Here is a 27,133-nt window from a genome sequence, read left to right on the forward strand (position 1 = left end):
ATGGTAGAGACGGTTAACAGTGAAGTATGGGAAATACTGCTAAGCCAACCTCAGTTACTTTAAAAATATATAATGATTTGTGTATTTTACTGTATATAAATAGTACCTTATTTTTTTAATTAATTAATTAATTTATTTTTGGCTGTGTTGGGTCTTCGTTGCTGCATGCGGGCTTTCTCTAGTTGTGGAGAGCAGGGGCTACTCTTCGCTGCAGTGCGTGGGCTTCTCATTGCGGTGGCTTCTCTTGTTGCAGAGCACAGGCTCTAGGCACGTGGGCTTCAGTAGTTGTGCCACGTGGGCTCAGTAGTTGTGGCTCACGGGCACTAGAGCGCAGGCTCAGTAGTTGTGGCGCACGGGTGTAGTTGCTCTGCGGCACGTGGGATCTTTCTGGATCAGGGCTCGAACCCGTGTCCCCTGCATTGGCAGGTGGACTCTTAACCACTGTGCCACCAGGGAAGTCCCTCTACAAGTCCTTTTTTAAGGTACTGTTGGGACTTCCCACATGCCATGGAGCAGCTAAGCCTGTGCGCTACAACTACTGAAGCCCGCACGCCCTAGAGCCCACGAGCCGCAACTACTGCTGAGCCCGTGTGCTGCAACTACTGAAGCCCGAGCGCCTACAGCCCATGCTCCGCAACAAGAGAAGCCACAATGAGAAGCCCTTGCACCACAACGAAGAGTAGCCCCCGCTCGCCACAATTAGAGAAAGCCTGCGCGTGCAGCAACGAAGACCCAACGCAGCCAAAAATAAATAAATTTTTTAAAAAAGGGACTTGTAAAATAGACTGGATTCTAGGTAAAAATGTGCATGCTGAAGCATTTAGAGGGAGGTGTATTGCAGTCAACCTCCTACTTTGAAATGCATCACAAAAATAAGTTGAACTGGGCTTCCCTGGTGGCACACTGGTTGGGAGTCTGCCTGCCGATGCACGGGACACGGGTTCGTGCCCCCGTCTGGGAGGATCCCACGTGCCGTGGAGCGGCTGGGCCCGTGAGCCATGGCGGCTGAGCCTGCACGTCCAGAGCCTGTGCTCCGCAGCGGAAGAGGCCACAGCAGTGAGAGGCCCGCGTACCGCAAAAAAAAAAAAAAAAAAAAAGTTGAACAAAACATTCATTGTAGAACCCAGGTGGTACCTACATCAATAATCATTGTGTAAGTTCTTTCAACTTCTCTGTAAGTTTGGAAACTTACGTGTTGGGGAAAAAATGCATACAGATTGTCCCACACAGTGAATGAATGAGTAAAGGAATAAAGGAATTAACAAATAAGCAAAGCCTCAAAGACTAGACAATTTGCTGAAAGACTTTCTTTACACGCTCCTGTATATATTCCAAAGTGAGCTTCCTGCTTTTATAATAGAAGAAAATGTTTTTTCAGAGAGAAAAATGGCACAAGAGTCAATTGATAAAATAGGCATTTATTCTGAAAGCATAATACAAAGAAATTCCCCGAAAGCAGCTTGGGAGTGGAAGAAAACCGCTGCCCCTCCAGCAAAGGGGAACAGGACCTCAGCACTTTTCTACATCCCAGCTGTGTAGGGATGGCTGGGGGCAGAGCTCACGGGTGGGCTCTGGGCCGTGGGCCTGGGGTCGGTCCGACCTGCCCGCCTGTCAGTGTGGGCCCAGGTCACTGTGTCCTATGCTCCAAGGAGTCAGAGTGTCAGGAGAGCTGGCAGAGGAAGTCGTGCAGAGGCAGGGCCAGGAGCCCTGACAGCGAGATCCCCAAGGTGTCCGAGATACAGGTGGTTGCCATGGCAAACTCCCGGTGCTCACTGCTGGTCTGGGGAGGGTGGGGAGCAGGGGTGAGGCTTCAGTCCTAGCTACCTCTGCCTGGCACTTTCCCAGAGAGGCCACCCGCCCACAGCCCTTGACAGACTGGTGCTGACCTCCAGGGCAATGTTGTGAAAGGTGTTCACATAGGCCGCGCCCCCCAGGAGTCCCTCATACAGAATGATCAGGAAGACGAGGTAGATGCTCGGCAGGAAGCTCAGCCACACGTCCACCAGCAGGAAGGCCAGGTTGAGGCACTGTGGGTGCAGGTGGAGGGGAGGGCTGAGCCTGGGACCAGAGGTGGGCAGGAAGGGAGGTGACATCCCGTCCAGCGGGCCCCGTTTCTGAGAGATGCTGATGAGGATGAGGGCTGACAGGCCTGGATCAAATCCCAACACCCAGCTGGCCTACCAGATCCTGGGATCTGGGGTAGGCCTTCTCCCTACTGCATCCCAGCATCCTAGACCTTGGGGGTCTCCTCCCCTCCTCCCTTTGCCCGTGTCACTCCTTCTGCCTGTGATGCTATCCCACCTTCCCCCACTTGGGCGCCCCTCGTCACCACCGTTCACAGCTCAGCTTGGATCAGGGTCACTCTCACTCCTATGATCTCATTCCTCCTCCCAGAGTCTTCCTGAATGGAGAGGTTCCCCTCTATTTTATCAAACTGAGGCTATGGTGAGACCAGAGGTTCTCAACGAGGCGTGACTTTGCTGCCTAGGGGACATTTGGCAACATCTGGAGATGTTCCTGGTTGTTACAACCGGGAAGGGAGGGTGTTACGGGCATGCAGTGGGCAGAGGCCAGGGACGCTGCTCAACATCCCACAGCTCACAGGACAGCGTCACAGCAAAGAAGGATCCAGCCCGGAATGCAATAACACCAAGGTTGAGAAACCGTGGCTTAGATGTCCCCACGCCTTCTAAGAAGGCTCGCTGACCCCACCCAAGGGTGTAGGTCCCTTTCTCTGTGCCCCAGTCCTTCAGGGGATCCCACTGTCCCGGTCCTCAGTGCACAGGGTTGCCTCCCCAGTGTGTAGGCCACCCCAGTGGTTCACATGCTTAATGTACACACAGATCACTTGCGGATCTTGTTACCTACACAGGCCTTGCCCTCAGAGGTTCTAATTCAGGAAGAGTGAGGTGGGCTCAGAGATCTGCATTTAAAAGAACACACCCTGGTAATACTAATATGACCCTAGAAACACTGCAGATGCTTTCATCTGGAGCATTAGGCCAGACACTTTCTGTAATGGAATTAAATGATTATAAGCTGCTAATTCTATGAAGCAACCTTGGTTAAAATTATAGCTAAAATCATAAGCTACACATTTCAGTGGCATCTAATGTAGAACCCTGAGTTAAGAATTGTTGATACAGGGACTTCCCTGGCGGTCTAGTGGTTAAGACTCCGTGCTTCCACTGCAGGGGGCATGGGTTCGATCCCTGGTCGGGGGACTAAGAACCCAAATGCCGTGTGGTGCGGTCAAAAAAAAAAAGAATTGTTGATACAATCTGGGACTTGGCGGGTACAAAGCCCTGGGGTGGCAGTCCTGCTCAGGCAAATAAGGAAGGAAGTTAGAGGATATCTGCCTGCTGTTGACATAACATTAAAGTGTCATCTACCATAATTCTCTATATTGTTATCACAGAATTGAATTATTGAAAAGGGCAAAAAACTTTCCTGTAAGAGTTGAAGCTTTATTTTAAAGGCGATTTTTTATATGCCCGTCTGGTCCCAAGATTATGGCCCAGAGGGATATTAGAGTCACCGAGAATAATTTGGAGGTTGCCAATGACTTGTTTTAAAGTGTTTTCAAGTCTGACGACCGAGAACTCTGACATTTAGAAACAAGTAAGAAGACGTGAATGTTTAAAATCATGTTCTCTTTCCAAAAAAAAAAAAAAAAAGAGTTGAAGTTTTTTTAATAGTTACCTTCAGTGGCCGTAGACATGTGACAATGAAACATGAATGCTGGTTAAGTAAAACTCCTTTTGTTAGACTGTTGTAGGTATTTTCGTTCATTTAAAGCTTAATCACTTACATGACCTTCGCCATGAATTTGCTCACCGGCCTTGAGATAAATAACCTGTTGACTCCAATGTCACTGATTCTATTGTAATTAACCATCCAGAATAAAAGAACTGAACATTTTCTTATCGTTGGAAACATTATTTGAAAGCCTGCCTCTCTGCATGAGGCTTGGGCAAATAATCATTAAATAAGTGCTTCTAGCTGATTAAGACACAATACAGATTCTTGTTCTTTCATTCTTCGCACTTCTATTTCTTACAACCATGCCTGATTTATACATGAGGAAACTGAGGCTCAGATGAGTTCCGGGACCTGCCCTAAATCACACAGCTACCGAGTACAGAAGCTGGGATCTGCATCCAGGTTTGCCTGGCTCCTGAGGCCACTCATTTTACACAGATCCCTGCTGGCCTCTGTTCCCCGTGCTTAGAACATGACAGTATGCAATCAATAACCCCTGCTGAGAGAGGGAAGCATTGGGGCCTAGGGAATCTGGGAGCCACGGCAGGTGGAGAGTGAGGGCCAGGGGCTCAGTACCTGTAGCAAGGCCAGGGCCCACGTGTGGCGGATGTGACAGCAGCGGACAGAAGAGCGGGAGGCAAAGACGCCGGCCTGGTACAGCATCTGGTACCTTCAAGGGGGCAGGGAGTAAGAGGAAGCCCCTCTGGTGCCTACTCGGCAGGGCAGCCCCTCCCAACCCCAGTCCTTACCATCAAAGGCCCGCCCCCCAGCCCACTGCCGTGCTGCCACCCACCCTCAGTCTTCTCACCAGCGGTATTGCTGAGCGTGACTCAGGAACGTGTTCCGGAAGAAGAGGAGTTCAAACTGCAGCAAGGACCAGACGGGGGAGGTGGACGGGGATGTGTGGGTCCCCACCCTCATCACTATTTCCACACCCCACCCCTCCCGGCAGCCCTCACTCACAAGTCCCTGGTTGATGAAATACTCAGCAAAGTAAACCAGCACCAAGGGGACGATGTAGCGCAGCAGGCCCTGGAAGGGTCAGGAGACATAAGCGGGAGGCTGGGAGATGAACACTGGCCGCAGGGGACACGCCAGAGCCACCGTCCGTACCTTAAACACGGTCCACCTTTCCTGAAGGGACAGGTGTGAGCTGGAGCCTGCAGGGGGCAGGGAGAGAAGGGCAGGTGAGGTCGGCACACTGACTCAGAAAAGGGGTGCTGGTGTGCAAGAGTCAGCCAGCCAACACAGGAGTGTGAAAGCACATCCGCCACTGGACTGTACAATTAAAAATGGTTAAATTGGTGGGCTTCTCTGGTGGCGCAGTGGTTGAGAGTCCGCCTGCCGATGCAGGGGACGCAGGTTCGTGCCCCGGTCTGGGAAGATCCCACATGCTGCGGAGCGGCTGGGCCCGTGAGCCATGGCTGCTAAGCCTGCGCGTCCGGAGCCTGTGCTCCGCAACGGGAGAGGCCACGACAGTGAGAGGCCCGCGTACCGCAAAAAAAAAAAAAAAAAAAAAAAAAAAATGGTTAAATTGGTAAACTTCATGGTATGGATACTTTACCATGATTAAAAAAAAAAGTAACTAGATGAGACTTCTTCATGGTTCTTGTACAGCCTGATGGCGGTACACCCCTACCCAGCCACAGTGGGCCCTTCTTTCTGGTTTTGAACACCCAAGCTCATTCCCACCACAGGGCCTTAGCACTTGCTCTTCCCTCTACCTGAAACCTGTTCACCTGGATGTGCACAGGGCTGACTCCTTGTCATTCATATTTCAGCCCGATGAGATGTCCTCAAAAAGGCCTTCACTGACCACCTTCTCTAAATAGAACCCCTTTCCTCCCCCCATCTGTCATTTCTTGCTTTTTTTTTTTTTGGCCGCACTGCACGGCATGTGGGATCTTAGTTCCCCAACCAGGGATCAAACCCGTGCCCCCTGCAGTGGAAGCGCAGAGTCCTAACCACTGGACCACCAGGGAAGTCCCCCCATCTGTCATTTCTAGGCACATCACTCTGTTATGTTCTTCTAGTACTTATCAACGTGTGAAAACAACGTGCTTCAGATTCTGTTATTTGTTTATGAATGGTATAACACATAGTCAGTACTCAGTGAGTATTTCCTGAGTAGATGAATGTGATCGGCTCTCACCATAACCAGCACGCCTATCCACTCCCTCTTCTGACTGCCCACAGTAGAGAGGAAAAGGCTGAAACTCAGAGAAAGTGACCGCTCTGACGGTCACTGTGTCTCCTACCTGGCTTCCACTCTGGGGCCTCGCTGTTTATCAGGGGCTGCCGGGCTGCCGTGTCTGCCTCCCCTTCCCCTCCAGGGTCCTGGGGCCCAGGAGACGTGAGCAACAAGAAATAGCTGGAAGTGGGAAGAATGAAAAGAAGATTGAAGAGCCTCTGTCAGGCTGGAAAGGCCACTTCTTCCCAGGGCAGCCCCCCTCATTCCTCCTCTCTGCCAAGGCCCTCCATCCTTGGCCAGAGAACTCCAACTGCGCAAAAATGCTTCTTTCTCTGGAACTGAAATGTATCTCCTTGTTGTTTCTAATCCATGGGCCCTCGTTTTGATTCCTGGCTCACGCCAAGCGTGTCAGCCCTGTTTTCTTGTTGTTGTTTTTCTAATAATCGCTCTAGCTACCATTTATCACGTGTTCATTTTGTGCTAGGCCAGAAGTTTCCAAAGTTTGGTCACTTACGTTTTGCCTTCATGACATTTGCCATATCCACATTCCCTCTGTGTATAATATTTTTTATTTAATATTTCCCTTTCAATTGATTCACTTTTTCTACACGGCCTTATCCTAAGCGATAATCTGTGAAATCACAGGTTTGGTCGACCAATTGAAACTTTTCCTAATTCACATGAAAATACACACAAAATGAACAGAGTCTATCCTTGCCCCCTCATTGTGGGAACCACACTGTAATGAATGCTTCACGCATGTCACCGCACGGGGAAGCAAGGAAAGCCACCGTCATTTGAAATATGGGAAAACTGAGGGTCAGAGACGTAAAGTAACTCGTCCCATACAACACAGTTAACAAGTGGCAGCCCAGAACTCAGACTCGGGCCTACTGGAGTCCAGAACCCACATCCCCCCACATGGCTGTAGGGATCTGAAGATTGGGATCGTGCAAGTTCTCTCTCCTCGAATCCCTCTTCCTCCCAGCCCAGGCCGCTTACCTGGCCAGCAGCAGTGCGGGTATACCCAGCATGGACAGCAGGGTGTGCTGGGGAGAGAGGCCAGCCTGGGTGAGGCCCAGGTAGGACAGTGCCCCCAGCAGCCCTGCTCCGCCAGTACCTGAGGACCACCAGGAGATCACAGCCCTGAGAAGGAGAACACAGTAGCCCTAAGAAGGACCAAAGCCAGCAGTGGGAACCCCTCCCCTCACTCCCTGCTCTGCCTGCTTACCTGGGGTAGAAGGCGGTGAGTGAGAGGAAGGTGACCTCCCCCAGACCTGAAGAGATGCTAGCCAAGACCACACCTGGAGAAGGACAAGCACGGCCATACCTACCTAGCCTTTCCCCAATAGCCTCAATTCCCTAAGGGGTGTGGCCACAGCCTCCTCTGCATCTGCACAGAGGGGCTAAACACAGATCCCTTGGATAGGCTGGGCTCCAGATCTGAAGTAGAACCAACCCCTTCCTCTGCATGTCCTCTCATAGGGAATGGTACCTCCATCCGCCCAATTATCAAATCAGGAGTAAGAATTCATTCTTTTTTTTGGCCGCACCGCAAGGCTTGCGGGATCTTAGTTCCTCGACCAGAGGTTGACCCCAGGCCACGGCAGTGAAAGCAGCGAGTTCTAACCACTGGACCGCCAGGGAATTCCCAAGAACTCATCTTTGATGCCTCCTCCACCTCCATCACAGACGCTTGGGACTGCTCATCTTGATCTCCATCTGATCTGTCCATTTCCTCCCATCTTCCCCACCGCCTACCCCTCCAAATCGACCTCACCTCCCGTTCCCTATTGTGACAGTCTTAGCATGCTTCTCGGGGGTTACAAAAATAATCCCTCTCCTCTGGGAAGCTGAGGAGATTACCCCCACCAATGCTCTGTTGTAGTTCCTTTGAACCCCCCACCTGACACAAAACCTCACACTCACCACACAGGCTGATTCCCACCGAATGAGAAAAGGCAACCAGGATGAAGCTTCCAGCAGCACAAACCCCACTGGTGAGCACCCGGGGGCTGAAGGGAGATATGGGCCGGGGGGGACGGTCAGCTGCCATTCTCAGCTCCCCAGCCCTCTCGCCACCTCCTCTGCCCTCCCAGCCTCCCCACTGTCAGATCCCACCTGCCTTTCCTCCCGCCACCTCCACCCAGACCTGTAGGGCAGCAGATGAAGGCCAAGAGGAGCCAGCAATTTGATGACGAGGGTGGGAAGGATGTCTGCCAGGAGCACCGCCTGGGACAGGAGAACAGAGTGAGACCCCAGACTTTCCCAGGGACAACCCTCCCAACCAAGTGGCCAAGGAAAGATAGAAACCAGCCCATTAGACTGCTACAAACACAGGCTCTGAAGTCACACAGATCTGAGTTCCAGTCCCAGGTCTGCCTCTCCTTAGCTGTGGGTCAAGGTATTCACATTCTCTGAGCTTCAGTCTCCTTATTCGGAAAACGGGGATGATTACAGAGCCTAACTCAGTACTGTTGTATGGATTCAATAAGCTAATATACGCTGCACACAGAAAGGGCTCAGTAAATGGCCGTCTTAATTAGTGGAGTCATGATAGTACCAGCTGGGTGCTGAGGGGGTGTGGGTGGGGTCTACAGACCCAGAGTAAGGGTAAAGGGAGGACCAGATGGGTACTCACAGCTGTGGAGACAGAATTGCAGTCAAATCGAGATGAGCTATTATGGGAGGTGGGTGTTGGGTCTGGGTCCACCTGATGGGAGACAAGAAAGTCTTTCACCCAGGGAGGCAGGAGGGCAGACAAACAGGGCCGGGCTCCATTCCCAGCTCTGCTCTAACTTGAAGGATGGCCTTGGGTTAGCACTGGCTTCTTAAGACCTCAGTTCCTCTATGTGCACAAGGGGGAAGGGGAGGTTTCCATAGAAGTCTCAAACTAATGGTCCACACACCAAAGATGGCCTTGTAAGTGACTTTATTTGGGTAACACACTCGGGAACTTTCATTTAAAAAATTTGGGTTTCCAGAAAAATCTATTCTTGGACAAATTCCCTGTTGGACCTGCAAGGTGGTAGCTGTTCCCCTTGGGCCTGCATCCTCCAGCTCATCATAGACAAGAGGTTCTCAATCAGAGATGATTATACCCTTCAGGGAACATTTGGCAATGTCTGGAGACATTCTTGGTTGTCACAACTGGAGGCTGAGGGATATGCTATTGTCATCCAGTGGGCAGAGGCCAGAGATGCTGCTAAACATCCTACAATGCACAGGAAAGTCACACAACAAAGAATTATCCAGCCCAAAACATCAACAGTGCTGGAGTTAAAAAACCATGCCTCAGGGCTTCCCTGGTGGCGCAGTGGTTAAGAGTCCTCCTGCCAGTGCAGGGGACACAGGTTCGAGCCCTGGTCCAGGAGGATCCCACATCCCACGGAGCAGCTGAGCCAGTGCGCCACAACTACTGAGTCTGTGCCCTGGAGCCTTCAAGCCACAGCTGCTGAAGCCCGCGCACCTAGAGCCTGTGCTCCGCAACAACAGAAGCCGCTGCAATGAGAAGCCCGTGCACAGCAACGAGGACCCAACGCAGCCATAAATTAATTAATTAATTAATTAAAAAAAGAAACAAAAAACCATGCCTTAGACTATAGTCCCACCCGGCCAACGTTTGAGTTTGCAATTGCTTTACAAGAACAAATTGATTCTTAAAGACGCTTCCTGTTCTCAGGTCTGGGAACTTTAGCCATCTCGCCCCACCCCTTAGCCACCTCATTCCATGAACTTTTCAAGTGGGTTTCTGCCCAAGGGTGAGTCCCTCATCTTCCCATAGGGACTAAACATGGTGGTGGTGGTAGAGAGGGTCACTTACATGGCTCTGGTTCCCAGGTGCTCTCTGGTGACTGAGGATGTCGTGGGCAGCACTGAGCATCACCACGTAAGAGAAGTTGTTGCAGAGGCCCAGGAGCCTGGAGTGAGCAGGACAGATCCCCCCACCCCCCAGTTTTATTGAGATATAATTGACATAGAAGAATAGACATATAATTATATACAATCTATCCACAGCCCTAGCACCAAACCTCCCCCTTTCCTGTGCCTTCTTTTTTCTCTGTTGCCAGACCCCATCCCCATTTAGTGAGAAGGTTAGACATACAGGCTTTGGGACAACAAACTTAGGTTCATATCTAATCTCTGAGACCTCTCCCAGGAAGAGAAGGAAGTTATCCTTGATGACTCTCTCCTCCAAGCTCCCACCATGATTCAGTTCCCCGGGCATTTCTCATCCACTGATCCACTGTCTCTGACTGTGGTATGGTAGAAAGATACTGGGGGCTTGAAATCCAAAGGACTATGTTCAGGTCCCAAGTCCGCCACTTCCTACTTGAGTGGCCTCAGTCTACTCATGTGTACAATGAGGATTCAAACTTCTCTCCTGACTATCTCACAGAGTGCTGTAGAGATCAAAACAAGATAATACCCTACATGATCTATGAAGGATCTGGTTCACTTATTCTCATCTCCCAGAGCTGCCATCAGTGATGGGAAGGGAACAGGACCCAGCCCCAGGATATCATGTGTCCTTTTCACAAGCCTCTGAAGTGGTACTGCTGCTTTTCCCATATTACTGCTGAGAAACTGAGGCTCAGAGAGAGAGCCTCACTTCCAACCCAATCTGTTACCCAAGTCCTTGATGTTTAGGTTAGTGCTAGAAGTATTTCCCAAAGCTCAGTATTCGAATTATTTTAGGAGGTAGATGGATGACTTTTAAAAGGTAGTGATGCATTTATTTAAATGTGCATTAGGAAAATACTGGCTTTCCATCCAGAGTAGTGATTTACAGTTTTCTTTTAAAAAGTACATGTATTTACAAATTTAAAGGCTGAGTTGGCTCTCCAAAATATACAAGCAGCTCATACAGCTCAATATCAAAAAAACAAACAACCCAGTCAAAAAATGGGCAGAAGACCTAAATAGACATTTCTCCAAAGAAGACATACAGATGGCCCAAACACATGAAACAATGCTCAACATCACTAATTATTAGAGAAATGCAAATCAAAACTACAGTGAGGTATAACCTCACACCGGTCAGAATGGCCGTCATCAAAAAATCTACCAACAGTAAATGCTGGAGAGGGTGTGGAGAAAAGGGAACCCTCATACCCTGTTGGTAGGAGTGTAAATTGATACAGCCACTATGTAAAACAGTATGGAGGTTCCTTAAAAAACTAAAAATGGAACTACCATATGACCCAGCAATCCCTCTACTGGGCATATACCCAGAAAAGACCATAATTCAAAAAAACACATGCACCCCAATGTTCATAGCAGCACTATTTACAATAGTCAGGACATGGAAGCTACCTAAATGTCCATCAATGGAGGAATGGATAAAGAAAATGTGGTACATAATTACAATGGAATATTACTCAGCCATAAAAAGGAACGAAATTGGGTCATCTGTAGAGATGTGGATAGACCTAGAAAGTGTCATACAGAGTGAAGTTAAGTCAGAAAGAGAAAAGCAAGTATCATATAATAACGCATGTATATGGGATCTAGAAAAATGGTATAGGTGATCTTATTTGCAAAGCAGAAATGGAGACATAGACGTAGAGAACAGATGTATGGATACCAAGGGGGAAAGGGGTGGGGAGGCAGGAACTGGGAGACTGGGATTGACACATATACATTATTGATACTATGTACAAATGGACAACAGATGGGAACATACTGTATAGCACAGCGAACTCTACCTAATGCACTGTGGTAACCTAAATAGGAGGGAAGTCCGAAAGAGAGGGGATATCTGTATGTGTATGTCTGATTCATTTTGTTGTGCAGTGGAGGCTAACACCACATAGTAAAACAACCATACTCCAATAAAAATTAATAAAATAAAATAAAATCCTCAAACATGGCAAGGCGCCTGCTATCAGCCCATTTTACAGCGGAGGAAACGAAAATTCAGAGAAACTAAAATCAAGAAGATAACCGATGACATTGAGATTTGTCTAGAAATTAAATGATTTGTTACTGATATTCATCTCAGAAACGCTGACACAGAAAATTTCAGAGACACGAATTCTGAATTTGAATAGATATTATTTTCATGAAAAAATAAAATAAAGGCTGAGTTGGTTGGAGTAAAAACATGAAGAAAAGATCCCTGCAGGTCATATGAGAAGCTGGCCCAAAGGGGAAGGTGATAAGGGAATGAGCAAAATTTGGGAAATTTACACACGGCCTCAGGGCAAACCAAGCGGTTCAGTAAATATTTTGTGGATTCAGCTCCTTTTTGGAAGCTCAACTCTCTTTTCTCACCCCTCTTGTTGCTTCCCTCTTCCCACCCTATTCAGGCCACTCACCAGAAGCCCACCGCGTTCTTCCAATGGGTCCCCTGACGGTCCTGCGGCGGGGGCCTAAGTGCCGGATTGGCCTCCTCTCCTGGAAGGGGGAAAAGAAGAGGGCCTGACCCCCACCCCACTCTCAGGTGCACGATGGGCCAACGGGCGTTCTCCCGGGACCGAGGAAGTCAATCCCGTGAGGGTGGGCAGGAATACTCACCCTCCGAATCCGAAAGGCGCCGCCCCGCACAGCCTCCCATGGCATCAAGTTCAGGTCCCCCGAGGGGTCCAAAGTCAGCGAGAGTTCAGAGTTGGCTCCGATGAGGCGGATGAGGGTCTATGACAGGTGAGAGGGATCAACGTCCCATTGCCGGTCCCAGCTCCGGCTTCTCCGCTGCACTGGCGCCTCTACGAGCCACGGCCCTAACCCCAGCCTCCATCTTGCGCCCTCGTACGCCCCACCACGCCCCACCCGTCGGACTCTGCCCCCGCCCCCTCTAAAGCAGGGGGCCCTGCAGCCTGTACCTTTAAGAGCACCTAAACATTCCGCACTCAGGAATGACGGATCACGTGACAGCACCTGTCGGTCCCTCATCACGTGCTTGAAGGTCCTCACCACTTCCGGGTCTTTTCTCGATCTTCTCTTTAGACCTACCCAGTTTCGGGGCAGGGGACTGAGAGAGGCTGGAAGAACCCTGGAACCACCGGTTCAAAACTGGGATAGGTAGGATCAGCAAGAAGAACCATGACGTTAGTTGGGGACGCCCAAGGCCGTGATCTACCGTACCAGCACTAATCATGGCTGCAAATGGCTTCAGCTCCTCTGCAACTGCCAGAAATAAATATGGCCACCTGCCTAGCCGGTACTGTTTCTGGCTGACAACAAAGGCAGCCAGCTTCAGGTCATTCTTATTTCTATCTGTTGTTGCCTTTAGATTGCTTTAGAAACTGCACATAAAGATAACACCCACCTAAAAAGATTTCATGAATTGTCTGTTGGCAGTATCCAAGGTGGTTAACAGAGCCCCTTTCTCAAATTATCTTAGAACCAAAGTAGTAGTTCAACCCTGGTTTTACAGATGAGAAAACAAAAAAGGAAATTTACTGATGAACATACAACGTTAGACCTAAAGGTGACCTTAGAGACTCGGCAATAAGAAATAGAGCACCAGGGCTTCCCTGGTGGCACAGTGGTTGGGAGTCCGCCTGCCGATGCAGGGGACGCGGGTTTGTGTTGTCCGGGAGGATCCCGCATGCCGCGGAGCGGCTGGGACCGTGGGCCATGGCCGCTGGGCCTACGCGTCCGGAGCCTGTGCTCCGCAACGGGAGAGGCCGCAGCAGTGAGAGGCCTGCGTAACGCAAAAAACAAACAAACAAACAAACAAAAAAAGAAATAGAGCACCAGAGGCAGGGGTGCTGGCTGCTGCAGGATTCCTGCCTGCATTAAGTGTGCTTAGACCAGATGATTCTAAGGCCCAAGATTCTGATTCTGTGATCTCATCTAGTTCCTCTAATTGGAAATTTGGAAAGTGAGGCTCAGGGAGGGGACCCAAGGAAAAGGTGTCGATTAAGGTCACTTCACAAAGTCCCAGATAAGGAGCGATTATTCTCTTACCTTCCTCTAGGTGGTAAAGCAACATCCTGAATTTTCTTCATCACGTCTTTCCCCTGCTAATCTCTCTTGTGGGCTTCCAAAAGTCAGTGCCCACCTCTCCCAGCTCTTTCTCACCACCAGGCCTTCAGACTGCTGTTCGAAATGTACCCCCTTTGGTCTGCTTCCCAGATCACTCAACCAATGAAAAATGGGATCCTACTACCCATGCCGGGCTCTAGAAATTCAGCAACGTGTCATACATGGCCTCCACCTTCAAGGAACTCAAAGGAGGCTGGGAGGTAGACGTGAATAACAACAGTACAAAGTTTAGCCAAGTTTCGTTTCGCAAGAATGACTACAGGTGAGGGAATGGGCATTGGAGCCACCAATCCAGCCCCTTCTTCCTCTTGGGGAAGCATTAATGACCCTGAAATGAGAAGCCAGAGCTCTTACCAGCCCCCTCCTCATTCCTACTCCTTGTCCCCAGGCAAAACAGGAACCACAAACCCCAGCTTCCTCTCACAGAGAGGCTGTGGCTTTGGGGGGAGACGGAAACGGCTGAGGTGTAAATACAAGACCTGAGTCACTTGAGCTGCAGTTGCCACATGCCCCTCCCCCCTCCCCAATTCTGAGGTCTCCTGCTCCCGCTCTTTCCTTTCGGTCCTCCTCCCTTGCCCTTTAGCTCCGAATGTACACCACCTGAGTCCCCTGTGTGATATACACCCACTTCCCAGCCTGGGCTGGAAGCAGCTGTGGGCATTGGAAGGTGGGCAGGGCTCGGGGTGGGGATGCGTCAGGGAGAGACAGGGGAAGAGGAAGTGTCTTGGGTCCTGGGGAAGACTGGCTTGGTGGGTGGGGACAATCATTGTCAGCTTTCTGGACACACAGACAGAGACAGACAGGATGGATTTCCTCCGGCTACATCTCCCTGGGCTGCATCAGGCCTTGAGGGGGGCACTGGTGAGAGGGGCAAAGAGAGGCCAGAGATTTTCACCCTGCTCCCTGGGGTCTCACCTTCCCTTCTCCCTTTGAGCTTCTCCTCAGACTCAAGATTCCTTCCCCACAATCAGGCAGCCTGCTAGCCCGATCTTCTCTGGATTTCAATCCCCTCATCTCCACAAACACATCCACACACCTCTAATCTAGGCCGTTTCCTGCTCCTTCTGCAGATTCTGTCCCCCTCCTCCTCCTAGATCCTAGAACCCCTCTTCCTTCTCCCGAGTCCCTCTGGCCCAGGGCCCCGAGGGAGAGGGCTGGGCTTCCTCTTAATACCTTTGTCCCCATCCCTCTTTTCTTCTAGGAGTCTTTCAGCACCTTTGTCTCCTACCTTATGGGAGATGATGTCCCCACTGCAGAGAGGAGGGAGGCGTGTGCAGCTGAGGAACTGGGGGAGGTGGCTGCAAGAAGCCTCGGGGGGAAGGTAGAGGAGGAAGCCCAGGAGGCCGTGGAGGGCCTTGGAGGCAGCCAAAGCAAGGGGGATGGAGGGCTGAGAGGGCCTGGAGAGGCTGGAAGGTGCCAGGAGGAAAGCTCAGCTACAGAACAGACCTGGGGTGGCAGACAAGGCAGCTCCCATGGGTCTCAAGCAGATAGGCAGGACACTGGGGCCTGGGAGGCAGCCACGGCCACGAGATGCCAGCATTCAAGTATCCCCCTGGAGCCCAGAAGGAAATCTGAGGCAGGGTCTGAGGCTGGTCGAGACAGGAGTAGCCAAGCCCAGGAGAGTCAGCAGCCCGATGAGCAGGAAGTAAAGAGAGAGGAGACACTGAGAACCTGGGAACGGGAGGAGGAGGAGGAAGAGGTCAGGGCAACAGAGCCAGGGGTGGCTGGAGGGGCGGAGTCAGAGGGGACCTGGCACAAGGAGCTTGAGCGGACGGCGAGTGTTGATGGGCAAAAGGTAGCAGAGGACAGAAAGGAATCAGAGCAGGGGGTTGATGAGACAGCTGCAGAGGAGATCCGGGGGCCTGGGGCCAAAGGGGCTGGGAGGGAAGAAGAGGTGGTAGTGGTAAGGGGTGGCCGAAGCACAAGGGCACAGGGGACACAGGAGCCAGGGGCAGAATCTGAGGACAGGGAAACCTCAGGCAGGGAGCAGGCTGACCTCCCAGGGGTTGGGGAGACTGAACATGGGGCAGTCCCAGGAGAAAGGATCCCAGAGGGTACTGGGAGAGTCTGGGCCCTAGAGGAGACCTCCAAGGGAGGCCAGGAGGAGGAGGAGGTAGATGAGAATAGAGAGGTTGAAGTGAGCCTCTTCCCCAAACAGACCCAGGCCCTGGGAACCGAGAGAGTGGAAGAAGCGGCCGAGGACCAGGCAGCAGGGAGGGAAGCTGAGGAAGGTCAGGAGTCAGAGGCGGAGGGAGGGGAGGGCTTTGAGGGCCAGGCAGATCAGGCTGAGGGAGAGGCTGTGGAGAGGCAAGACTCAGAGATCAGGGCTGCTCAAACCAGTCTCAAGGAGGTGGTGCAGGCAGAGGAGGCCGAGCAACAGCAGAAGAGTTGCTGGGCTGCAGAGGCTGAGCTGCTCCAGGACAAAGCAGCAAATGAGGCTGAAGGTGACGTTGACTTGGAGGCAACGCCAGAGGCCAGGCCCAAGAAGGAGTTCAGCAGGGAGAGGGGGGAGGAAGAGGCTCAGGCCAGGGGAGAAGCACTGGAGGTGGGGTGGGGTGGCCTTGAGCACAGGGTCACTGAAGGCCAAGAACCTGAGCTGGTGGGAGGCCCCCAGACCCCCACAGAGCAACTTGAGGAAGGGCAGGCATGTAAGGAAGAGCTCTGCAGCATTCCAGCCCTGAGCAGGGAGGAGACAGAGAGGAGCCTGGAGGAATATCCCAGGAACGTGGGGTATGTAGAACCTAACAGCTCTGTGGCGGAAGCCTGGGAAGACAGAAGAAGGGATGTGGAGAGAGGGAACACCCAGGAGGAAAAAGCAGATGCTGAAGAGGGGAAGGAGGAGGCTACAGGAGGCCAGGCACCAGTGGCGGAGGCTGAAGGAGGCCGAGAGTCTGCACGACCAGAAGTCCCAGAGGCAGGTGGGGAATGGATGAAAGCAAAGGAAGCCTGGCGTGGAGCAGAGGAGGGGGAGACCCCTGGAGCAGAGAACCAGGAGCTGGGTGGAAGGCAGGGAGCAGAAGCAGGGACCGTCCAGTCATTGGGAGAGTCAGACGCCACAGAGACCAAGGAGGAGGAGGTGGAGGCCACCGTGCCCTGGGGGGCAGACAGAACATCCGGGAGCGGCTGGAGGCTGGAGGCGGAGGCTCTGAGTCTCCAGGACAGCAACGACGTGGAGACAAATTCTTTGGCTACCGAGATCGTAGAGGATAAGGCAGCTCTGGATGGAAGGGCTCCTGGGACTGGGGACAGGCCCGGCAGAGAGGCTGAGGAAGCATTCGGGAGAGACTGGGATTCAGAAGGGAGAGAGGAAGCCAGCGGAGGTGAGGACCTGGTAGTGGCTGCAGAGGGGGAGAAAACAGGTGGGCAGGAGTTTGGCCTGGAGGGCTCAGCAGGGGAGGAGGCGCCTGGCAGAGGTGGCCAAGCAGAGGCTTCTGAGGCCCCTCGGGAGGGTGAGCCCGGGGGACAGCAGGCTGAGGTGGAGGAATCCGCAGTAGCAGAAGGAAGCTGGGGGATGGATGGCGTTACCTCGGGCTCCCAGGTGGTGAGGGTAGAGGGCCTCCCAGGAGGGCACACACTGTGGGAAGAAGAGGCTGGAGGATGGCAAGGGACAGAGCAGGGGCAAAGCAGTGAGGGGCAGCACGGGGACAAGCACCCCGAGGGAGAGGCACAAAGGCCCCTTGCGGTGGAGGATATCGAGGTGACTGGAGACCAAAAGGCAGAGGCTGAGGAGATTGACCGAGAAGGCCTGGAGGGCGTCCAGGGCCAAGAGGACCAGTCAACCAACCAGGACCCTGCAGAGGCTGAGCCTGGACCATGTGGGGATGCTCACAGCAGCTGGAGTGAGGTGAGGGCTCCAGGTAGGGTCCTGGGCTGGACAGAGCAGAATCTCGAAGCTGAAGCCGGCCCCGTGGTACCCCCCGTGCCCTCTTCCCCGTAGGCCCTGCTCCCCGGGGCTCGCCTGGACGTCTCTGTCCCGAGGAGCCGAGCCCTCCTCTCCCGCAGCTCCTCACAGCGCCGCTCCCGGCCCTCTTTCCGACGGAACCCCGCCCCTGAGCAACCGCAGGAGCCTCCCAGCCCCCCACCGGAGGAAGAGCTGGTAGCCCCCGAACAGAGACTTCTCGAGCCAGAGCACGCCCCGGAGCCAAGCTCCTGCAGCCCTGAAGGGACTCCATTGCCAGCCAGAAGGCCCCTGGGACAGAGGTAAGCACAGGGGGAGGTGACCGGCCTGGGATGGGGAGGAGGCTGACGGCATCTGGACACCAGCTCCCACGGCCTGTCTTCCGTCTGCAGGTTTGGCCTGGCACACCCTGGCATGATGCAGGAGCTGCGAGCCAGGCTGGGCCAGCCAAAGCCCCAGTGACTGGGACGTGAGGCTCAGAAGGCTGGGTTGAACCCTGCTCAGCCTGACTCCCTCTGCCGCTTTGGACGCATCCTTTCCACCCTCTGGGCCTTAGTTTCTTGGTGTGTCATTCACGGAGCAGACAGAACCAGATGTCTGCGAGAACCATGAACTTAAGGAGTCTGACTCTCCAATGTGGCTGGTGGACCACTGCCCCGCTGGGGTCATCTCTCTCTGATGGCCTGCCTTGCCTACCTCCCCAACCTGCCTCAGCTGCTTGGAGGATGGAGCGAGGACAGAGACAGTTCTCTCCACAGCCTTCCCCCTCTACTGCGCCCACTCCTTGACCCCCCCCGGATTCTCAACCCCCCATCAGGCCCTGGAGAGCTGTGTAGGACTAACGCAAACCTCTGAGGTTGAAGCCGGCCTGGAGGAAGAGGTCAGGAGGGCCGGTGGCGCTCCATTTGCAACCAAAGAGAAGCAGACCAGCTGCCTTGAGCTTCCAAAGTGGGAGCTCGGTCTCAGAACTCTGCTGGTTACTACGGCAGCCACCAGCTGAACAAGCCAGAGTGGGGGAAGGTGGGCCAGGAACCCCAAAAATGTAAGATCAGAGAGGAGTCCAGGGTAACCAGAAGCCGCAGACTCTGTTCCAGGGCCCCTTTGCGTGTCGGGACCCCTTCTCTGAAAAGAAGCCGAGGCAGAGAGAGGGCGAGAGTGCTTTATTAGGCACCCAGCGTGGCAGCCTAGTCTGAGGATGACCAGCAGGTCCGCGAAACAATAAATAAACCATTTTTCTAAACAATAAATAAATATCTAAGAAATAAATATCTGGCAAGGACTGGAGGGGCCTTAAGTTATTGGATAGGGTCTGGGGCAGGAGAACAGTGGAGTCGTGCCTTGTCTAAGGCAGATGAGCCGGAGCCTGTCTGCTGGCCCAGACTCCAGTCCTCAAGTCCTGATGGGTGGAGGGAAGGGGCTAAGAAGTCACCCTCCATCAGGGCTGGGAGCTGGGTGTGGGGAACCCCAAGGCCTGGGCTGGGTTCCCGGCCTGGGAGAGCAGCAGCAGGTCCCTCACCGCCCGAGACAAGACAATTTCCAAGGAGTGTAGCGACTGGTAGGTGTAGAGGAGCCGGGGCCAGGACACCTGGGCTGACATCTGCAAGGGGCCGCCCAGAGCCCCTGGGAGCAGCCCCTCCCCCTCCTCATTCTCCTCCTCCTCAGGGAGGTTGAATCCTGCAGCCAGCACCTGTGGGGAGAGACCCATGGGTCAGAGAATGGCCCGCCTGAGACCCTGAATGAATCCTTGTTCCTTTATGTGCCCAGTGGTGCAGAATGACATCAGAGACCACAAGGGCATGGTTTCCCTGGACAACCCCTACTTCGCATCCTCCATTATGTCATCGTTTCATGTGAACTGCCTGATTTTGTTTTTGGTTCAAATAAATGGAAGTCACAGAGCAAGATGGTGCTCATGGAGCTGGCTCTCACTCATCCAGGACTGCCCGGGGGACTGGGGACTCTGGAAGGTCCTCTCTTTCTCTTGCTCTCTCTTTTTTTTTTTTTTTGCTGTGCCATGGGGCTTTCGGGATGTTCCCCTACCAGGGATAGAACCTGGTCCCTGGCAGTGAAAGCCTGGAGTCCTAACCACTAGGCCACCAGGGAACTGGAAGTTCCTCTCTTAAGCGTCGTCTTAAGATCAGAAATGGGCAGAAAGGTGATATGGTTAGTTTTTATGCTGTTTTCATTTTCTATTCTTTTATTAAGGGTAAAATTCCTGTTTCCCTTTGAAATGTTCAGGAGAATCTGGTGATGTCAGAGGATGAGGGAGAAGGGAACGTGCTTTGTTTGCTGTAGGGCCTGCTGATGCCAGATGCTGTCCTGGCTTCTCTCATTTAAGACCAAGACCCCAAGAGAAGGCAGAGGTTCAGGGGGCAGAGGTAGGACCTGGTATAGGACCTGGTACACCTACACACACACACACACACACACACACACACACACACACACACACACACACTCAGAGGATCTGAGCATCTCCTTCCAGACTTATCCTACCTCTGGGCAGGGGCTGTTTTCAAAGGGAACCAATGAGCCTCAATTTTGAGTGTTCATCTCTGGGGGTCGAGGAGGGTGGGTGGGCACTCTACCTGGAAGCGGAGGTGCTGCTGCAGATCTCGGAGATCCAGCCTCATGGCCCACAGCTGCAACCTCTCTGAACTGGTCCAGAACCCCTGGCTCCCCAGCCCTCCCAACAGGGTATGGAAGGGGTGAAGTGTCATGGAGAGGAAGCGGAGTCTTTCTGGGTCCTGTGGAAGGGGAGGGAAGGCATCAGGAAAGGCCTGCAGGCCAAGGATGACCCACTTCAAACCCAACCTCATCTGTATTTGGGTCCATTCCCAGCATGAACTCCAATCCCCATTCCGTCCCCATATCTATTCTCATCCTTAACCACATCTCCATCCCTACTCCCTTCCTATGTTCATCACCATTCCCATCTCCACTGTGTCTGATCTCTATCCTATCTCCTTTTCCAACCTCATTTTCAGTCACACCCGAGCTCATCTCCAACCCCCAACCCCATCTCCATCCTTCTGTCACTCTCTACCCACAACCCCATTCCATTCCCTTCTCTACCGCCCCGCCCCATCTCCATCTCCTCACTTGTTTTCATTCTGTCTTCAACTTCTTTCCCATCCTTGTTCCCATGCTTATCCCAATTCCATCCCTCTTTCTTGTGTCCAGCCTCAATGTCACCATCTCTCCATCCCATCTCCAACTCTACCCAACCCCATTCCATTCCCATCCTCACCAGCGATCCCCATTCTTTCTCTATCCCCCACTTCATTTTCACTCTCATCCCCAACCTTCTTCCCATCCCTAACCTCTTACCATTCTCACTCGTAATACCAGCTCCACGCCTCCTCCATACTAACCTCTAACCCCAACCCCATTCTGTTCCCATCCCCACATCTTTCCTTGCTCAGCTTCATTCTTACCTTCTTCCTAACGCCATTTCTTTATTCCAGCCTCATCTTTATATTCAGTGACCTACCCAGCCTCATCCAGATTCTCTCCCTCAATTTATCCCCAAATCCATCTTCAATTCAATCCCCAACTTTATCTCCATCCCCCCAGCCCAGCCTTATTGCCAGTTTGCCTGTCCCACCCCGCCAGTCCGCCACTCACAGAGAGGCCACGCCAGGCCTGGAAGGTCAGGGAAACGTTGGGGAGCTGCTCTCCCAGGGGCAGAAGGTCCAGGTTCACTCCTGGCAGGTGAGATTCAGCCTATGGGGCAAGGTCTTTTAGTGGGGGCCCGAGGGGATTGGAGATCTTCCCATCCCCAGAGCCAGCTGCATTAGGGAGACTCACAAAGTCACGGGCCTGGACCCGAACCTCGGAGAGCAGCTTCCTGGAGAGATGCAGGCTGACCTTGAACTCCCTCTGCAACTCCTGCAGGCTCCGGAGGGGCCTCCCTGGGGGCCTCGGGAATCCCCAGACACCAGCTCGAGCCAGGAGCAAGGAGAGTAGCAAAAGGCTGACCCCTGGAGCAATGAGGAGGGGGCGGGCAAGATGAGGGGAAGAGCTGGAAAAGAACTCAGGAAAGGGAAGGGACTACAGGCACACTCTGTGTCATCTCACTGACCCCTCAAAACCACTAACAAGCTGTTGAGACACCATATGGCATCTCTGTACAGTGAAAGGAAAGTGCCCCTTCCCCCAGGCAGACACAGTCTTGCACAGAGTGCCCGCCTTTGCAAGCAGATCTCGGGCTGCATCTTGAACCCCACTATCTCCCTCGGCCAAGTGTCTTTCTCAGTGAACAAACTGCACGAGGGTATGTGGCAGCCTGGGTGCTATTATTCTCCCTATTTTGCAGATGGGGAAAGTGAGGCTCAGTAAGGTTGACTTGCCCAAGGGTACATAGCCAGAGGGTGAGGGGACCAGGACTGGATTCCAGATCTGCCCAAATGCAGAGCCTGCATGCTTCCCCCAGGGAACTCAGAGGAGACCGCCACCTCCCCTGGCGTGGGCACGGTCTGTTCTGCCAAGGATTCCCCGGGCTCAGCCAGGCGGCTCTGATGACCTGAACCAGGGCCCCAGGGGTGGGCTGATGATGCTGAGGCTCTATCCCGGGGAGTCAGAAGGACAGATTGGTCCAGCCTCCCCCAAGGCAGGTAGATCACTCTGCAGGCTGGGAGGAACACGGGGTGCCAGGAGAGGGAGGAGGGTCTGGAATGGGAGGCTGAACCTGTTTCTCATTTGGGTTCTTCCCTTGAACAAGTCACGTCTTATCTCTGTGCCTCAGGCTCCCATCTGTAAAATGGGGGAGTCAGACTGGCTGATTTCTGAAAGTGCTTCCTGCCCTGCATTTCCTGGAAAGAAGGAAGAGGGGCAGTGGGGCTGGAGCTCTGGGAAGAGGGCCATGTCTTCTTCAGGGAGAGGAAATCTAGCAATCACTAGGGAGTTACACAATTCTTCTCGAAACCCAAACCAAAACTGGTCACTAAGTTGAAGTCTGTTCCTGCCCCCCCTTCTCTCCATGCCTCTTTCCTATCCATCCTTGATCTCTAAGCCCTGGGCTCTGCTCCTCGAAATGTACTCTCAGTAAAGACTGAGGGGAGATTCTGGGCGCTTCCACTACACCCATGGACTTAACACAGGTGGTGGGTCATGCCTGCAATCTGTAGCATTCAGGCTCCCTGGCTTGGGGTCCGCTGTGGCACCCTGGAGACTTAAGGCAGACTGGGGTTCTTCCTAGCTCTATGGGTGGGCACCCCGAGGCCCTGGTGGATATTGCCCACCCAGAACTGAGCTGTGCCGTCTCTTACTGACCCCCTGCTTTCTGCCTGAGCTCTGGAGCCCCCAGACCCTTCCCTTGGTTTCTCCTTCCCCTCTGCAGCCAATCCTGGGGCTTTCGCCCAGCCTTTGAAGGTTCTGTCCCCGTCTTTCAGCCCTTGGTCCCTACCCTGACCCTACCATCGGCTCCTCTGTCTAGAGCTCTCTTTCCAGCCTCTGAGCTCTTCAGCCACCATCTGTAGCTTGGACCTCCTCCCAAGCTTCAAACTCCAGACCCTTGACCCAGTTAGGCTGCTGACTCCTTGGCCCCAGCCCCCTGCTCCAACTGTTCTTCCTCTAGCCAGACCCAGTTCTCAGCCAAGCTGATTGGCCCCTGCTCATTCACCCCAAATAAACGCTTCATCTATGCGCCTGGTCCTGGTCAGAGCGCCTGCCCGACTCTCCCCATTCATGCCAGTCAACTCTTCCCATCCTCAGCCCAGCCCTCACCAAACTTCCACCCTTCTGCAGAACGCTGTCCCCCCGTTCATGCCAGCCAACCTGCCCTGCCCCATCCTCTGCCCAGCCCTGGCTTGATCACTACCCCTCTGCCCCATCCCCTCTCCCCAGTTTATGCCTGTCTCACTCCCATCCTCCAGTCAGCTGTATCCTGTATCCTTAGTCTTGCCCACATAGTAGCACCTCAGCCCTTGGCGCCCATCCACAGCAGGCAAGTTCACCCATCCTCTGCCCAGTCTCAGCCAGGCCCCCCACCCCTCTGCCCCAGCCCTGGCCTCAAACTCACGCCAGCCAAGGTCGCCTGCCGTCTGGCCCATGGTGGGGCCAGCCTCTTTGGACAGCCATCTCCCGGGCAGGGGGAGTCTTATACTGGGGGCTGCGCCCGGTTTCACTTTCCGTCCTGCTTGTACTTTCGGCTTTGTGTTCACTCAGTCTTCCCTCTCACCACCCCTTGCTAAAATGGGGAAATGTAATTTCCCTTCCCAGAGGGGGTGGGAGGTGCAGTGAGGGTGGTGGGAAGCTGGGGTTTCGGTCAATCGCAGCTCCTGACTCCCTGCTGCTCTACCAGGTCCAGCCCTGCCCTCACTTCCCCACTCTTGGGTGAGCCACCCTGCTCTGCTTGCTGCTAGATCCCAGAGACTCTAACCCCCTCCTGTTTCTCTTCTTTGTCATCATCATCCTAATGCCATCACCAGCTCACTGTCCTTCAAAAGACGGATGGCCAGGTAAGGGGATTGCCCATTAGAGGGGACTTGGGGTTTTGAGTCATCCTTACTCTCTTCTGGTTTACCAGATGGCTGAGGGAGGGAGTGCCAGGGAAGTCAAGGCTCAGTGGGTAGCTGGGATGGGGTTTTGTGTGAGGCCGTGGGGTCTCAGTCTGGGCAGAGTCAGAGTTCAGTCTATAGTCAGGGTCAGGGCTGGATGAGAACACGTTCATTCAGGGCCAAGCTCAGACTTCAGCCAGAGGCAGATCCAGGATTAGTGTTCAGTCTATAACTATGATCAGGACTTGGTCTAGGGCTGGACTCAGAGCTTTGTCTGGGACCAACATCCTGCCTCTGCCTGTGTTTGGGGTCAGAGCTATCAATGACCTGGGGGCTCTGCAAGGGGCCAGTTAGGATTGGGCTTAGAGCTCAAGCCAAATGGGGCCCAGACCTCAGTCTGCGGCCAAGGTTCCGACTGAGCCTGTGACTCAGGTCAGGACTCAGGCTTGGGCTGGGATGAGAGCTCAGTTGATGACCAGGGTCAGGGCTCAGTCTGTGGCCAGGTTGGGGTTCTGTGAGGTCAGGATCAGGGCTCAGCCAGGTCCCAGAATAGTTCTGGTGTTTCTGCTCTGTAGACGGCTGTCAGGGGCCGTCAGGGCCGGTTACAGATCTTCCTTCCAGCACAGCCCCGCCCTCAGCCCCACCCTAGATTTCCCATCTTCAGGGAGAAGATGGGGGTTTCTTGGTCTTCCCCCAAGCCCACTGCTGCCACTTTCCTTTTAGGACCCATGGGGTTTCCCTGCTGGGTCCCTGCTGTGAGACAGAAACCAAGGGGGCTTCCCCTTCCTATACCCTACCTCCTCAGCCGTGCCTGGGCAGGGCCGCCTGGGACCAACTGCCAGGGAAGTACCAGCACCAGCGGGGGAGCAATCCCAGAGGGCTGCAGGAGGAGAAGGAAAAGGAAGAGCGGCTGGCACCTGCCTAGCCCAGACCAGTTTCCGTTACAGTGCCCCCCAGTGGTGGCATCCCATTCCCCCACATGCCATGCAGCTGGTGCTCCTCAATGAGGGGGGTCCCATCCATCCTCAGACTGATGGTGAGGACAGGCAGAGGCCCTGGCTGGTCTTCCTCACATCCCCAAGTCCTGCCATTGTCCAGGAGGCATGGCCACCCACTCACCCCTCCGACCACAGCCGCTCCTGACTCTTTGCCATCATCCAGAACTGCTTTACCTTTCAAACTTTGAACCCCATCTCCCACTCTCTGACTACAACCTCCTGGCCTTCCCAACCTTCTCAGAGACCTCCCAGCCCTTGCTGTTTCTCAGCCCTTCTCAGTCTGGCTGCAGCTGACTCCTCCAGCCTCGTGCCTCAGCCCTCTCCCTGCTCCACCAACTGCTTCTTTGCCTTTGCTCAAGCTGGTCTCCCTGCCTAGAATGCCCTCACTGCTTTCTCCAGAGTTCTCTTTCCCCAGCCTTCTCTGTGTCCAGACCCCTTGGCATGGGCTTTCTCCCCTGAGTGGCTCATCCCTTCCTGCCATAAATCTTGTCTCCAATGGACATTTCACATTTCTTTATCTTGCCTACTCTATCCTCACTCATACCTCACCAGCCATATTGGCCTCCTCCTTGCTCCTAGAACATTCCAGTCATGCTCCTGCCTCAGGGCCTTTGCTCTTGCTGTTTCTTCTGCCTAGGACACTCTTCTTCATATCTGCAAAGCTCACTCTCTCCTTATTACTCTGCTCAAATATCTCCTTTATAAATGGGGTCTTCACTGACTACCCTGAAAAAGGGCAGCCCTGCCCCTGGAACTCTCTATCCCCTTCCCTGCATTATTTTTTTCTACATAGCATTTTAGATATCAAACATTTTTAGATATTGAACATTTTCTTTCTCTCTCTCTCTCTCTCTTTTTTTTTTTTTTTTGGTCTGTCTCCATGCACTAGAATATGCGTTCCACAAAGATGGGAATTTTTGCCTGTTCTGTGAGCTGGTGTATCCCCAGTAGCTAACAACAGCAGGTTCTCAATAAATCATTGAACAAATCTATCTTCTGCCACAAGTGTCTCATCCAGGTTCTGCTCATGGCTGGTGAGCTGTAAATTGCCTGCATGGAGCAGCAGGTCTGGGAGCAGCCAGAGTCCTGAAGTCTCACAGTCAGCTTTCTCCCAGTCTGTCCAAGGCTTCAGTCAGGGGCTGAGGGGGGTAAGGAGGCACCTGGGCTGCTTTGCATGGCTGTGGGTTGACGATCTTAGATCCTTGGCAAAAAGCCAGAGGGTCAGTGAGGGCAGTGCCAGCCTCTGTCCATATCCTTAGAGGATGGGCCTGGCCCATCTCTGCCCCCCTGGGCCTGTTTCCACAAGTGGATCTTGGCTAGTAGGCTGAGGCTTGGGTTGGGGCCAGCAGGAAATGGAAGGGATGTGGTGAGGGGTGAGAACAGCCTGAAAGGGCTGTGGACTCCGGTGTGCAGCTAACCCTTCTGGTGACCTCACGTGAGTCACTAGCCTACTCTGGACCTCAGTTTCCTCATCGGAAAGTGATCACAATTTTCAAATGCTGCCACTATTATTACATAGAGAAATTAAAACCCAGATGATTAAAAAGAGACAGAGAGAGGAACCATCCACCAATTTTTCTGATTATTTTCCAAGCCCTGTTACAGCTCTGGCCGTGTGGGGCACTCCATGGGGTTGCATGGGAATCCTGAGTTCAGGAAGCAGAAGTTAGGAGCCTCAGATGTGACATCAGGATGGAATCAGGGAGGGGAAGTCTTGTTCAAGGTCACACAGCAGATCAGTGACAGAATGAAGACTGGAACTCCAGTCCCTCATTTTCAGCTTGGGCTGGCG

The 27,133-nt window shown here is 53.2% G+C and overlaps 3 protein-coding genes across 4 annotated transcripts; 1 reads left to right on the forward strand and 2 right to left on the reverse strand.

Moving 5' to 3' along the window:
• Positions 1 to 1,398: 1,398 nt before the first annotated feature.
• Positions 1,399 to 14,709, reverse strand: CLN3 (CLN3 lysosomal/endosomal transmembrane protein, battenin). 2 transcript variants are annotated; one of them, XM_049699379.1, is made up of 16 exons: positions 12,778 to 14,709; positions 12,473 to 12,589; positions 12,274 to 12,352; positions 9,777 to 9,873; positions 8,595 to 8,666; positions 8,106 to 8,185; positions 7,883 to 7,968; positions 7,185 to 7,257; positions 6,956 to 7,099; positions 6,021 to 6,133; positions 4,876 to 4,922; positions 4,726 to 4,794; positions 4,571 to 4,626; positions 4,339 to 4,432; positions 1,887 to 2,027; positions 1,399 to 1,780 (listed from the first exon to the last, which is right to left on the reverse strand). In XM_049699379.1, the coding sequence occupies exons 2-16, from the start codon at positions 12,510 to 12,512 to the stop codon at positions 1,661 to 1,663; spliced, it is 1,311 nt and encodes a 436-aa protein (XP_049555336.1). In that variant the 5' UTR covers positions 12,513 to 12,589; positions 12,778 to 14,709; the 3' UTR covers positions 1,399 to 1,660. The 2 variants fall into 2 exon arrangements, with proteins under 2 accessions (XP_049555336.1, XP_049555338.1); XM_049699381.1 differs by having other exon boundaries at positions 12,473 to 14,709.
• On the forward strand, positions 14,708 to 19,745 carry APOBR (apolipoprotein B receptor). The gene is made up of 4 exons (XM_004269005.4): positions 14,708 to 14,806; positions 15,147 to 17,789; positions 17,883 to 18,145; positions 18,236 to 19,745. The coding sequence occupies exons 1-4, from the start codon at positions 14,750 to 14,752 to the stop codon at positions 18,303 to 18,305; spliced, it is 3,033 nt and encodes a 1,010-aa protein (XP_004269053.1). The 5' UTR covers positions 14,708 to 14,749; the 3' UTR covers positions 18,306 to 19,745.
• On the reverse strand, positions 18,989 to 25,192 carry IL27 (interleukin 27). The gene is made up of 5 exons (XM_004268634.4): positions 23,866 to 25,192; positions 21,654 to 21,826; positions 21,471 to 21,569; positions 20,432 to 20,590; positions 18,989 to 19,530 (listed from the first exon to the last, which is right to left on the reverse strand). Exons 1-5 carry the CDS (start codon positions 23,894 to 23,896, stop codon positions 19,279 to 19,281), a joined length of 714 nt encoding a protein of 237 aa, XP_004268682.1. The 5' UTR covers positions 23,897 to 25,192; the 3' UTR covers positions 18,989 to 19,278.
• Between the last annotated feature and the right edge of the window lie 1,941 nt (positions 25,193 to 27,133).

Source organism: Orcinus orca, chromosome 16 (genome assembly GCF_937001465.1).
Source record: "Orcinus orca chromosome 16, mOrcOrc1.1, whole genome shotgun sequence".
Taxonomy (NCBI): Eukaryota; Metazoa; Chordata; class Mammalia; order Artiodactyla; family Delphinidae; genus Orcinus; species Orcinus orca.

Bases quoted from the DNA above. Each gene is read 5' to 3' on its own strand.
- CLN3 (XM_049699379.1), bottom strand. From the start codon at position 12,512: ATGGGAGGCTGTGCGGGGCGGCGCCTTTCGGATTCGGAGG. The intron at 7,258-7,882 runs GTGAGTGTGAGG...GTCCTTCTCCAG, and splicing joins GGTGGGAATCAGCCTGTGTG to GTGTGGTCTTGGCTAGCATC. The intron at 4,923-6,020 runs GTAGGAGACACA...TGCCCCCTGCAG, and splicing joins GGCCCCAGAGTGGAAGCCAG to GCTCCAGCTCACACCTGTCC.
- IL27 (XM_004268634.4), bottom strand. From the start codon at position 23,896: ATGGGCCAGACGGCAGGCGACCTTGGCTGGC. The intron at 20,591-21,470 runs GTGAGTGGCGGA...CCCCTTCCACAG, and splicing joins AGGCCTGGCGTGGCCTCTCT to GACCCAGAAAGACTCCGCTT. The intron at 19,531-20,431 runs GTAGAGTGCCCA...CTCTCCCCACAG, and splicing joins AGCAGCACCTCCGCTTCCAG to GTGCTGGCTGCAGGATTCAA.
- APOBR (XM_004269005.4), top strand. From the start codon at position 14,750: ATGGATTTCCTCCGGCTACATCTCCCTGGGCTGCATCAGGCCTTGAGG. The intron at 17,790-17,882 runs GTGAGGGCTCCA...TCTTCCCCGTAG, and splicing joins CTCACAGCAGCTGGAGTGAG to GCCCTGCTCCCCGGGGCTCG. The intron at 18,146-18,235 runs GTAAGCACAGGG...TTCCGTCTGCAG, and splicing joins AGAAGGCCCCTGGGACAGAG to GTTTGGCCTGGCACACCCTG.